General features: G+C 32.2%; 1 protein-coding gene across 2 annotated transcripts in view; it reads right to left on the minus strand.

The window, feature by feature from the left end:
- Positions 1–15,017, minus strand: part of LOC128982789 (synaptonemal complex protein 2-like) — a 176,197-nt gene that overhangs the window by 43,759 nt on the left and 117,421 nt on the right. The window contains exon 10 of one of the 2 annotated variants that reach the window (XM_054401791.1): positions 13,408–13,468. The exons of the other annotated variant lie outside the window; for it this stretch is intronic. Coding sequence (XP_054257766.1) covers positions 13,408–13,468 — 61 coding nt within the window. The remainder of the gene's footprint in view (positions 1–13,407; positions 13,469–15,017) is intronic. 2 annotated transcript variants of the gene reach the window in all.

Here is a 15,017-nt window from a genome sequence, read left to right on the forward strand (position 1 = left end):
ACAAAACATAAATATAAATTTAACTTCAAATTATATGTGCTTGTATTATAAATTCAGTTAAAATACTTTTGATGATTAAAAATTTAACTTTGTGTGCTTTAATTTCAGACAAAGTTTTACTACAAGAGTAAAATGTGTAGTACTGTAATGAAGAGGGAGAGAGATAGAGAGAGATTGTCTTTCCACGGCACAGTCAATTTGTAGGCATGTACAATGTACATACATGATCACATGCAGGCTTTTTACTTGGGTAGTATAGTTTTAAAAAATTGCATAAAGCATTGATACAATTCAGCTATATCCTGTCTCAACCCAAGTTGAGGCGGACTACCTGACCAGAGGGTAGAACCGGACAATGGCTCGGCCGACCTTCGAGTAAATCCTATTGACCAAGCCTCACTGAATTCACCACTTAAAAGTTTAATTATCATAAATAATTTAAAATATAAAACATTTGTTGTATCTGGAAATAATATATTCTAAGTTATCACAAAACAAAGTTTTTCATGTTTGTCTCATATAAATCGGCCAATTTAAAGTATTAAAACAAACTGCATATGTTCTTTGACTATCATTGACTTCAGTATCCAATAGTCAATGATATGTTTTAACCCAGTAGAAACATAATTGATATGTCTGTATTAATAGTGCATTATGTAATTATACATATATTAGTAAATGAAATAAATAATTAAACATTTAGTACCCTTAAAGTTATTAATTTATTGAATAACTAACATGTTTCAGCTCTTAGGTCATGATCACAGTTATGAACAAATAGTAAATAAATAGAAATGTAAATCTTACTAATATTATAAATGTGAAAGTTTGTGTGTTTGTTTGTTTGTTTGTTTGTTTGTTTGTTTGTTTGAAGTTCAATCACGCATTAACGACTGGACGGATTGGTCTAAAATTTTGCATGATGATAGCTCACATTCCCGATTAACATATAGGCATATTTTTTCCTGAAAAATCCTTTCGGGCTCCGCCCCAGTGGCTCTGCAGTTTCCCATGTTAACCTTATGAGTACAGTATTCATATTAAAAGGGAATTAAAGAATTTTTCAGCTGTTTCAACTAAAAAGTTGGTTCTATGATATGAAAAGCTACAGCTCAAGCAGCAACAAAAACTGTGATACGCAATGAGAACTGTCAAAGTAGTTATGTTTATGTTTTTAATTTCATGAATAATTTGTGATATTTTGCAAACTTTTAATAATTTATTTTTCTCTATTGTTTAGGTGAAGTGGTAGAACATTATGACTATGGTAGATGTGTAATACTATGGTATACCGTAAATTTAAATAAGTAAATTTTATCAAACTGTGTCCTCCCCCATTGAAAATGCAAATGCAAAGCTCGAGTATAACTGCAATAAGCGTTTTATACTTATATGCCAACCCCGTACGAAGGACGGGTACTCTGCTAGTAATAAATAAGTAAACTATCATATGATTTTGGAATTTTGTCTTGTACATAGGTTGGCTCAGGTGTTGTTTTCTTTTGATTTATTATATAAGATTTTTTCGTATATTAGGTTTTTTTTTATTTGCATTGTATTGAGCATACTTGGGAATAACGAATAGAAATTCTAATGAATATCACTATTCATTCGTTTTTTCGGCTAACTTCAATTTTATTCGTTAGTTTTTAAAAAAAGCTGGAAATAACTTCTACTCAGTTAGTTTTATAGCCAACGAATAGATAATATATTCGCTAGTTTTAAATTGTTAGTTTTTTTGGTCAGACGAAAGTATTTCCAATACGGTTTATTTATTTGCCGTGTTCAGTGAGGGTTGCGTGCGAACATGAGGGGTCAGCGCCCTTGTTGACAAACAACGCAGGGGGTGGGGAAAGAGAAAGTCAAAGTCCAGTCGCTTTGGTATGTAGCGGACCCGGGGGGCGAGCCAATGGCAGCCAATAACAACACCCAAAGCACCGAAGGGTGGGGAGGGGGAATGTTTGTTTGGCGATTGATATGTACTGTAATCTCAAGTGTCAAAACAATGTCTTCACTTCAGACGATGTTCATTATCTGACCGTGACAGGTGTTAATTTTTTGTTAGTTTCTTAGTTGTCTTGTCATTATATATATATTTTATTGATAGTTAAATATTTTTAATACACAAGTTATTAAGGTTAACGGGTTTAGTACAGTAGATTAATAATATTTGTTTGCAATGGTGGGCGAGTGTGATATCAAGTGACCAAACTTAAGTGACATATTTCAACAAGTTAAAAAAAATTAAAATTAAAAAAAATTAAATAATTATTTAATTGCGTTAAAATGTTTATTGTGTTTACCCAAAACAAAAATAATTAAAGCATCAGTCACAAGTGCTTCGAATTTGAGAGCGTATGTTAAGGTAAGTGGAGAACAAGTATGATAGTCTCGTTTTTAACTTGAAGTGGAATATATATTTTTTTAATGAATATAATTTTTATTTTTTAGTACAGTTATAGTGTATTTCTCAATGAGTTTCCCATGCTCTTTAAACTTTATCTCGCCACAAATAGGTCACTTTTAAATTTATTAGTAAACTATACTTTTATCACACTGGGAAAACTACTTCATCAGACTTTAAAAAATCATCTGATATTTCGTAATCCATTAAGTGTTTCTACGTTAAACACAATACGGCTGTACAATTTAATTTAGTGTAACATTCAGCTAATTGAACATCAACAAACTGTGTTTTGACCTAACCGGGAACTTCAGTTGTAACTTATGTTTGTGTATCGAAAGTAATGTTTATGTCAGGAAAGGTGAGATGATCACTATTTGTTTTTGTCTTTTGAACTATTGAAAACAGAGTGATGACAAGTTTTTGTATCACCTTTGTCGGGGAAATAAATGTGCACTCAAGTTTGAGCCTAAATATCTCTGAGATGAATTATCCGATTTTGTTGAAACAAAATTTAAATATAAGCTGGTTTAAATACATTTTTCGTGGTGTCAATTAAACAATTTTCCGTTTACCAGAAAAATGTATATAGTTGAAAGATCCTAAAAAGTACCGGTTTTTAAGAAACTGCACTAACACTGAAGTTTAAAATTTATTTGTAAAGAAACCACTGAGCCAATCTTTCTGAAATTTTTATGGCTTATTGGTAGGTTCATTGTTAACATTTCCATGCATTTACAAAATTTTATTCACAATAGTTTTTATGCTGCTGTTAATTTTTAAAACGTATGCTAACATTGTTAATAAGGCACTGACAATTTCGTTCAAAATACCATGGTGTTTCCCATGACACAAGAAATAACACCAATATGACAAGATTTATAATGCAAACAAAGGTGGTTTTTAAACAGATTTATATTTGTAGACAGAAATTTCTCCCGTGACTGGCAGCGGGCCGCCTGGTGAACGATATTTCCCAGCCAGGCAGGAGCACGTGCGAATCTGCGACGTTGCCCATGTGTTCCTGGCTACCACACTGACATTGCTTAAGTATTCACTCATGGCAAACTAATGTGTAAATCATTATTTAGTTAGAAATTTACATAAATTTACTAACAAAATATTCACTAGTCATGAAACAAATACATTATAATAAAATAACTACAAATATAAATCTACAAATTAAAAAACACCTTTGTTCACTGCAAACGCCTGATCAGTGCGGCAAGCCTAGTCTTCACTAACAGACGAGGAAGAATCGGTGACACCAATTTTGAATAATAACTTCTTTTAAAGTTTAATAGGCATTTCAAGTAAATTTTGTTGTAGTAATGAATGTAAAATGTAATGTAAATGTGACGATGTTTAATTAATACTTAATTAAAACACAATTAGCAACCAAGATGTGTCATTATTTCATTACATATTCGAAATCCTTTAACACAACTGTCCAACAAACAGCTATCTTCTACAAATGTTGAAAACTAACTTTATTTTCTATCAGTTAGTTTTTCAATTAACTAAAAACTTCTATCAGTTATTTTTTAAACTAACTAACTAGTAACTTCTATCAGTTACTTTTTATGGGACTAACTTCTAACTAGTTAGAAATTTTGACTAACTTTCCCAGCTATGGTATTGAGTATGTTTTCAGGATCTTTTTTATTGCTTCTATATATGTAAAATTCTTCTTTAATGAACAATTTGTCTTCGTTTGGTTCAAATTCAATTACTGGTAAATTATTTTCTATGTTTTGATATTTATGATTAGTTTTAGCGAATTTCCCATATAGGGAATAAGCTATTACCGTAGGTCTCATGGTAAGACCTGGACCCGGGACCGATTTAGTTCTTTGTTTTGAGGTTCCCAGAGACCAAAAACACCATCCGTTCAAATTCATATATATATATATATATTTATATATGTGTCCGTTAGCGCGATAACTCGAGCCAAAATGATCCGATTTTGATGAAATTTGGTATAAACGTGTAAACCTACATTTATTCGAACGAGTTTGCGAACCAGCATGATCGGACTATGGGAACAGGGGTTTATGGGGGGTTTTATGGGGTAAAAATGGGTTTTTCTAATTTTTCACCCTGAAAACATAAAATTTTGCAATTTATTTCTAAACCATTTTGTAGAGCTCAAAAAAACAAATAATTTAGTATATTGAAGCATTATTGCATGCCTAACGGTTACGGAAAAATCGCAAAATAGTGTAAATTTAAAATTACCATGTTATTCTTATGGAGAATAAATACAGTGTTATAGCTTGCTTGTCTATGGACATATTTTAATGAAATTTTGTTAACTTCATATTAAGCTATTAATATTTCAATAAAACCTTCTATTTTCTTCCCTGTAGCAGCAAACCTAAAGTACTCATTAATATTAATGATATTTAAATAGGAAATAAATCTGACACTTCGCTTAGTCTGCAGGTTTGCTGCGGCGGGGGTATTTAGTAAGTGTTCTGCGTATTTATATAATAGCTGTGTGCCCGTTCTAAGTACGGGAATCTTGTAGCAAGTTGAAACCTTCTTATATTAGGGTTTAAATTTTCACACTTGCCATTAAGTAAACATAGTAACAGATATTTAATTGATTTTAGAAACAAAAGAACACTGTCTACTGCTTAGTTTTATGATATTTTCCTTGGTTTAATTTAATCAGTGGTGTGGCAAAACACAAATAATAAATTTATCAAATAAAGTAAATGTGAACTGAAAGCTATGTTAAGATAAAATAAGAGTATTTTTTATTACCATTTGATAATTAAATATCGTTACACATATACAACAGATTTTAGTACACAAAAATCGGACGTACAATTTAGTTATTGATGTTATTATTTAGTTTAATTTAAGCATAGGTTTAGCAGAACACAATAACTAAGTTTACCTAAATACACATATAAAAAAAACAATGTGATGTGCAAGTTACAGTATGTTAAGTTAATCTAACACATGTTAAGCAATTCAAATCTATTTTATTTAGCCTCCAAATTCGTACAAAACATCTATACATTGTAATTTTTTTACTGTTTCCATGAAAATATATCAATAACATTATTTTCATAACACTTAATTAAGACACTTTAAAAATCGAAAGCAGAACCTGAGTTGATACAACAATGCTTTTAGAATTTTTTTGTTATTTCTATAATAATCTATATATATAATTCCGTAAGTCAAATTTTTGTAAAGAAATTGTGAGTGACTGGATGGCCGTAGAAGGATGGGAGGGGTCTTATTTTAAAGGTCTTGACGTGAATTTTGAGGGAAAACTATTCATTTTTCTTATTTTTTTACCATAAATTCTCAACAGAATAAAACTTTTTCCATTAAAACAACATGGGGTTTAATTTGTTAAAACATCTTTTGAAATTAAAACAGCTGTGCCACAGATTTGAAAACAGTGAGCAATACACGAATTTGGTTTACTTTTAGCCAGTCAACTATGAAATGTATACTATAATAAAACTGAAATATTGAAGATTAGACGGACAATTCTTTGTTTATATTTAAATCATATACTCAAGTTTCATTTTTTTTTTGCTTTTACGTTATTGACGTGTTAAAGGAATAAACGACATGGAATAAATATTCTGTATAAATAATCAAAGAGTCGAAATTAAATCTAACTTCTGTTTTGTTTTTATTTTTAAATCATATGTTCAAGTTTATTTTAAATGATGTTGTTTTCTTTATATTTCCACACATTTTAAGGTTAAGGTTGTGTAAATGTATACAACTAAAATAACCTATAAATGTTATTGGTTCTAAAATGGTGTATTTGCATTCCTTCGTAAGTAAATTTTTTTAGTGCAGTGAATATACAACGTAGAGTAATCATATTCGATCATACTTTTATAAAATCACCAGGGATTCAAGATGTTTTGGTATGTAGGCTGCTGGATATATATTCTTTTCATTATAAGTACTGTAATTAATATGAACGCCAGGGGAATACCACAAAGGCGGGGGACTGTTCATAGGAATGACAGTGCGTGTAGGAGAGCAAGAGTAGATAATGAAGAACTTAATCAAGATATGTTACAACCCCTTTTTAGGAGACCCATGGTAGACGAGAGAAATGTAAAGATCCATGATGCAGGATTACTGGACCAAGAGTGCATTCAATGTAGTGCTCTTCATTTTAGAGAAGAACTAACGAATAATCATTTTATGACATGTTGCCATAACGGACTTATTAAAATGTAGAACTTAAAAGTTTGTTTGAAGAGAGCCCACAACTGTATAAATTCATTCGACAATGCAACAGTGCGATGGCTTTTGCTTATTTTTCAGCCAGTAAGAAAGACATTCCAGGAAAAGGACCATACTGTTTCAAAATTCAAGGACAGATTTATCGTTCAATCTCAGATTTGCTGCCTCAACATGATGAAGACCCCGTGTATGGCCAATTGTACATTATTGACACATCAACAGCAACAGAAATTCGTCAAAGGCGTCGAGAAAATAGTGACTTAAAACGTGAAATATTGTCAAAACTAGCTGAAATTCTATTAGAAAATCCATTTGCACAAATTTACAAAAGAGCTTCGGAAGAAATGGTTGTACAAGGTGACAGTGAATTAGAACTTAGGTTTGTAGACAGGATAAATATGGATCGTCGTAGGTATAATAAGCCTACTGCAGATGAAATTGCAGGCGTCTTCAATTCATCTGAAGGCGAACCTCCAATGAATTTTTAAAATTCCAAACAGGGAAGCTTTTATTTATCCTCATTAACCACAAGACCAAAGCTACCTTAGTAAATCAGTATTTATTCACAAACAATGATATGTTTGCTGCCTTTTCATGTTAAACCACTGGAGTGATTCAAATTATTTTTTGAAAATGACATAAACAAAAGCAAACAAAGAACAATAAACTGGTTTTTACACAAAAGATATGGGGTAGGGATGCCTATTCTGACACATAGATAATGTTATTCTGAGTTTGTTTAAATACCGGTATTGCAAAAAGTTGTTTTACATTTGAGCTTTTTAGGGACTTATGTCCCTACAAGCCACTAGTTGACATAGATTTTAACTAAATGATCTTAGATAAATTTTTAGATTAAATAAATCAACCACATAGTTTTGTGAAATATTATATTTAATTTCATTGGATCAGCTGTCTTAAATTGTGAAATATGCAATTTGGCAGTTCTTCTTGTTTACATTGAAATGTCAAAGCAAATGTAAACATTGTGAGTATTCTCATTGCAGCCATGGAGACCAATCAATATTTACTTTTAAAATCCTCACTTCAGAACGTTTAAAGCCAAAAGGGCAAAACCCACGGTCAGTATCGAAGTGTGAATAGTCCTATAATGGTCCTTGGTATGGTAGCTATATTTTTGTAAAATTTAAGCCCAGTTGGTTCAGTAGTTTTTGTACCTATTAGATTAGTAACACACATACTGACAGACACCACTAGATTTTTATATAATAGTATATAGATTTAAATAGAATTAGTTTAATGAGTACTTAGGTTTGCTCCAACAGGGAGGGTAAAAAAGTGTTTTTGTTGTAAAATGTTAATAGTTTAGTAAGAAATGAATATACTGTATTTTCCAAATTCGATCAAAATATGTTCATAAACAAGCAAACTACAAAAGTTAACTTATTATCTATAAGAATAACATGGGAATTTTAAATTTACAATTTTTGGGAATTTTCTCCGTAACCATTAGGCGCACAATAACGCTTCAATATACTAAATTATTCGTTTTTTAAGCTCTACAAAATGGAGCTAAATAAATTGAGGAAATAAATTCTGAAATTTTGTGTTGTTAAGGTAAAAAATGGGAAAACCCTATTTTTACCCCATAATACTCCATAAACCCCCTTTCCCATAGTCCGATCATGCTGGTTTGCGAACTCTTTTGAATAAATGTAGGTTTACACGTTTATACAAAATTTGATCAAAATTGGATCATTTTTGCTCGAGTTATCGTGCTATCGGACACATATATATATTATTACTATTATTATTTTATCGCCAGCATTGGACCACTTAAGTCAATATAATGGTCAGGTTCTTTTTAAATTCTGTCTCTTCTTCTTGTCCGCCCAATACTTCTTAAAAGCTACTGGACGTCCTGCTTGTGACAAGGTTGAGCCGATTGCAAACTCAGATGCATCGGTCTCAACTGTAAATTGTATGTCATTTTGGATTGGGGCTTTAGTTGCAGTTACTATTCCATTTACCAATTCATTGAAGGAGTTAATTGCTTCTTCTGATAATGGAAAACTTTTAGTCGATGAAAGGGGCTGAATCTTCTCTGAAAAACTCTTGATAAAGTCAGAATAATGAGCGAACATGCCCATGGTTCGACACAATGATTGGACATCATGAGGAAGTGGTAGTTTCAAGAGCGGCTGAAGACGGTCTGGATCACGACGGATTTCGTTCTTTGTTATTACATATCCTAACAGATGGATTTTGTCTTGTGCAAAAGAGCATTTTTCCATGTTCAGCGTTAAGTTGTACTTCTTGGTTGCATTAAAAAAACTTGTTCAAATTTTTATCATGTTCATCTTGTTCATCTATCTTTAGGTCAATTTATAATGAGTTTTATTTTCACTTCAATTTAATAAACTGAAGTCAAGTAAGATTTGTAACATACAAATACAAAATGTAAATAGTAAACAAAGAACAACTGTGAGACAATAAAGAAATTCATGAATTGCATAAGGAATAATAACAGTTCATATGTATAAAAATATTATCACACAGCCTACACAAGATTTAAAATTAAAACCAAAATGGTGGTAACCACTACTTACCAGATTTAAAAGTCACTACTCAAACGTTTCTATTAAGGCCATAAAGATGAATTTTGTTTCTAAAAGCGTTGGCGGATGTGTAACTATTACAGGCAACAGATGTAAAGATTAAAATGTTTCTATTTTGTGTCCTCTTCCCGTTGCAAATCACGGGTACAACACCTAGTAATGAATAAATGTGATATTTTTAAGGTGGCATTTTAGTGTAAATCCAATCAGGCAAATGGAAATTCGCTTAGTCCGCAGGTTTACTGCGGCGGGGGTATTTTTAATTGTTCATTATATTTCCATTTTTAATTAAATGGTGTATTCAGTGAGGTGTGGTCAATGAGATTTACTTGGAGGGTCAGCCTAGCGATTGTCTGTTTCACTGTTAATGTTTTTTCTGATTAACGTCCGCACGAGTGAGTACTACGACTATCCGCAGTACTATCCCGATAATTATACCAATTCGTATATACCAAGGAAAAATGTGGTTCGGATTCAACTATAAACTGTAGGTCCCTTAGTTGCCATTAGCTGTATGGGCTATTAATTAACAGCTGTGTCTAAGGAATGTCGGCCTTAGTCACTAACAAGACTACAAGATCGTGCCACTCAACTCCATTCATACTTGGCTTAAAATACCTACTATCATAGATAAATCATACTCCCTTAAGCGGCCCACACACTAGCGCGCATGTGCCTTCCGTAGCTCGTGATGAGGTGACTACGAGCGGCTCTAGGCACATGTGCGATTCAAATGGTAACCACACACTACAGACACATGCGCGCGCACCACCGTCTTTGACGATGATAATAGTGGGCTATAACAGCAAATCCAACAGTTATATTGAAACCATTCTAATAAACTCAATTGTATCTTCACCATGTTATTTTTTACTATTTATTTTGTAGTTTGAAGTTTATTTAGTATTTTTTTAACAGGGACATTTTTTTAAAATTGCAAGCAAAACTGGACTAAATTAGACTTTAGAGTATGAGGGCTATAGACTTAGATTTAATTAGTTTAATTAGTTCTAATTAATTGGTTCACATCGTTATGAAGCTCTCAAAGAGTTAATTTTAGTCTTCACAAACTAAATCGTCAGTGTCAGGAAACACTCCTTTGCATTTTGTTATCAATAGCTACTTAATTTCTTTTCTCATTTATTTGTTTGAATAGTTAACACTTTTCACGTCCCAATAACTGTAAAGCTCAATAAACTCAGACCAAAACTTTCTTAAGTCATTAAAGGACATCTTAACCGCACAACAAAGAAGTCCATAACCAAACAAGGGCAAATAAAATACAACACTTGGGGCAGTGAATGTTACACGGTGCCACGCAGGCGCAGACCTTATATTTCCCGATTTACAGTATATATACAGTATGGTTTTTACTGCTAGTTCGTGAACATGTGCCTCGGTTTCCCACAGACTGGCGCGCATCGTAACAAGCTCGCGCACTTGTGACGATGCTCGAAGGTCCGGCGGCAGGCACCAGGCACCTCGCATGCGCGTCGTGAGCATGGGCACATTTACCCACACATTGAGGCGCATGTGCGTCGAGCTGTTCGCGGGTCACATGTGCGCGCACAAGCGCCCCAGTGTGTGGGCCGCTTTAGTAGATTTGTCATCCTTATGGAACAGCTGAAGCCAATTTTATTGTTTGTTCTGTACGTCCAACTGTAGAGGTTATGTTTTGTTTACAATTTGTTTCTTGTTATTTCAGTCATTTAAAACCCCATTTAATCATATAAAACAATTTAATCATAAAGAATAACTGGTCCCCTAGTTATATAACCAAATAGTAAAGCACAAATCATGAAAATAACGCTAAAATAATAGAAACAAAATGTGGTCTACCCCAGCGATTAGTGTGGACGTACATGAACTAGACATGAAAAACAAGCTTCAAAATTTACAATGGGATGAGGAGTCTACTTGTGTTGCTTAGTCTATGCTACTATGTATGGTCGCCATTTCATTGAACAGTATTAACAGTATTTCTAACCTCTGGTCAGTTAGTCAGCCTCAACTTGGGTTGGGACAGGGTATAATCTTTCATCCATATGAAACAAATTCCTTTTTTAAAAAAAAAAGAGGTTGGCGGCCTCTTTTAACCTTGCATTTGCTCGTCCACATAGACTAAGCGCCCGTGCATGGATCGTTTCTATAGTATTTTACATATGTACCCTTTAAGTTATTAATTTATTGAATAACTAACATGTTTCGGCTCTTAGGCCATGATCACAGTTATGAACAAATAGTAAATAAATAGAAATGTAAATAATAAATAAGTAAACTATCATATGATTTTGGAATTTTGTCTAGTACACAGGTTGGCTCAGGTGTTGTTTTCTTTTGATTTATTATATAAGATTTTTTCATATATTAGGTTTTCTTTTTGAATTTGCATTGCATTACGTATGTTTTCAGGATCTTTTTTATGGTTTCTATATATATGGAATTCTTCTTTAATGAATAATTTGTCTTTGTTTGGTTCAAATTAATTTACTGATAAATTATTTTCTATGTTTTGATATTTATGATTAGTTTTTAGTAAGTGTTCTGTGTAGTTTGATTTCATACTTGTTGCATTTTAAGATTTAAATGCCTGTATATGTTCTTGGAATCTACATTTGAAGCTTTGTTAAATTTTGATGATTCTTCAGTTATTTGTTTGGACACTTTTGAATTTATAATCTTAAAGACGTTTTTTGTTCTATATGTTGCTTTGTAATTTGTTTTAGATAAGGTTTTCCTATTGCTTTATTTAATTTAGAGTTTTGAGGGAGACATATGTATTCTTTTTCAATTTCTCTTCTTTTTTTTCTTTTGTTTCTTAATTTTGTTCTTTATCATACTATCAATAAGATTGTCCTTATATCCATTTTCGGCTGCAATATATTTTATTATCTTCTTTTCTTTTTCAAAATTTGTTTTGTTTAGGGGCAATGCTATTAGTCTGTAAATCATGGAGTGAAATGCTGCCATTTTTTGTTGCCAAGGCTGGTATGATGATTTTGGTATTATTAATTTAGAAGTGGTTGTTTTTCTAAAAATATCAAATGAGACTTTTTTTGTCGATTTTTGAGATTGTTAAGTCCGATTTTTTCTTGTCGGGCATCTTTGGTAAACTTGATATTTTTAGATATAGAATTTATGTATGTTAGAAGTGTGTCACTCTCAGTTTCGGATCCTTAAAATAAGCAAATATATATATATATTAGGGATGGTCAAGTCTCGAAATTTCGGGAAATTTTCGGGAAATTTTCAATCTCGTTACACGAGACGAGATTACTTTTTGGCCGAGATTTTTATCGAGACGAGAATAAAAAAAAAAAAAAAAAAAAAAAAAATTAAAAACGCCTGCAGAAAGTCAATGCAATACCCGCAATACAGGAGCGTGTTGTAGTTGCGTTTCCTTTTCGAAGGCGTTCTTATTTAATTAATTCTTTTAATGTAAATATTACTTTCATTATTTTTATAATATTACTTTAATAACATTTGAGAAGTTTTGTTAAGTGTAAGCAGTGTGAGGAATGTTTTATTACTATAAAAAAAGTCAAAACAAGTAACTATTTTATAAAAATTAATATTGCTTTTATTTTATGATTTATTTTATTTTAGGATAAGTTGAACTCTATCCTAACTGATATCACCATGTTTCCTAATCGTAGGCATTTTTAATAAGTTAGGCGTGATTAATAAAAAAATGTTATGCTGATGTTATTTAATGAAAGATTGTAAATATTCTTGCCTATTATCATTATTTTAGTATTTAAACAGTCATCTGACAATGTTACAAAATCAGGTAAAAATTTTGAACGTGCATTTCCCGTTGTGTATGAGAAGAGAAATCTCGTCTCGATCTCGTCTCAAAATTTTATGAGAAATAAAAAATCTCGTCTCGTCTCGTCTCGAACTAAAAATCCAATCTCGTCCATCCCTAATATATATATATATATATATATATATATATATATATATATATGTGTGTGTGTGTGTGTGTGTATTTTCTGTCTTGTAAATGTCTTGTCTAGTATAAGTGAAAGTATGTTGAAGAGGGAGTATTAGAATATTTATTTTAATATAGGCTAACTGCATAGATTATCTTTAAATCCCTAGTTTGGATTAAACATAAACTCAAAGTATGGCAATTTAGATAAGCAATGTTCTATTCTAATCAATAAATGCAAAAGAAAAGTAGCTGACCTTTCTCAGGAGATTGTTTTAACGTTTCTTGTAGTTGTGATTCATTATGTATTCCTTCAGTCTGCAACCAGAAATAATTTTTTTATATTTTTAGAAACAAATAAGTACTGTATTCTAATGGATATAATTGAATTATTCAGGGTGTCTAGTTTATTTCCATTTCAAAATTCAAGACTAATTTCAGACTTTTCAAGACTAGTTTTTTCAACAATTAGTGATGTGTCAATACCTATATTTATTGATTCTCAACACTGACTGATATCTGGAAAATCAATTCTCAATTCTTGATAACGATACAATTTTTTTTTTTTTACTTTTACCAAATTTTCTAAATTGTTTTGTTTTACTACACCAACACCAATACAAATGCGGTAAAGTATTTTTTAAGATAATGGGGTGTTTTTCAAGTAAATAAAAAAATTAATAAAGCAATGAAAAATTCTAACTAGCCAAATTGGGTTTAAACCCTTCTTAAAACATTAAATGAATATCAGTGGTAAATGGAAGTCTTAGGTCAAAAAGACAATTTTAATTTAACTAGAGGTGTACCAACCTGATATTTGCAGCCATGCCAAACTAGAGGTAATAGCGTGATCATCTGCGGCGATTGAGACATCATTGATTGATTGATTGATTGATTCGCCAGAATCGCCTCATCGTCCCCGGCAGTCACATAAACGTTACCAACGACTCCCACGATCGCGGCAAAATTCTGATTATCTCCCTTGGTCGTGTAGACATTGTCCTCCCACGGTCACAAAAAGTCATAGTCAACTTGCGAGATCGTGGAAAATTAATTAAAAATTTTCACCATGTAGACATTATTGTCGTCTTCTGCAATAGTGACAAAATTCTTACTTTGAATGTCATTGTTGTCTTGCGCGATCCTGGCACTTTCTCAACCAGACACTATCATCGTATTCACATCATCTCTCGTGGCCAGGTAGACGTCGTCATCGCCTCTTACGGCCACGGATACGTGATCGTCGTCTAGCGTCATGGGGGCAAAATTATGAACATCTCCCGCGGCTGTCTAAACACCGGTCTACCGCGGTTAAGGAAACGTGATTGTCGTCTTGCGCGATCGCAGCAAAATCATGAATATTTCATTAGATTTTACATGGTCCATAAAATTCTCGACTGTGGCAACAAAATAAAGACTAAATCCCAACTTTTCAAGACCATTTTGAAATTCAATACTAATTCCCGACTTTCCCGTTTTTCCCCACTACTAGTGTGACGGTACAATTTCGTCCTGAGACAAATTTGTACTGTCGGCCTCGGATAGCTAATCTAATTGAGTTTGTCCAGGGTTAGTAGTAATAATAATAGTATTTAGTTTTAAAATATTGGCTCAGATATGTTCGTTAAAGCATCAGCTTTCAGTAAATGACACATTCATCACTGCCGGGTTAGGCCTTAATTTAAACATATTAGTAATTTGGACTACTTGGCGTTAATTCCGTGAGTGAAACACTGGTCGTAATTAACTAAAATCTTAACTTCGAAAATAAAATAAACCTCTACTTAATGGATATACCGTGTTTCACTTTTGGAATTAAAACCAACTATACTTAAACTAAACTGAATCGCTTATACACGGGTCCGAG

Source organism: Macrosteles quadrilineatus, unplaced genomic scaffold, assembly GCF_028750875.1.
Source record: "Macrosteles quadrilineatus isolate MER2022 unplaced genomic scaffold, UCM_ALF_1.0 Scaffold_1__1_contigs__length_201487025, whole genome shotgun sequence".
Taxonomy (NCBI): Eukaryota; Metazoa; Arthropoda; class Insecta; order Hemiptera; family Cicadellidae; genus Macrosteles; species Macrosteles quadrilineatus.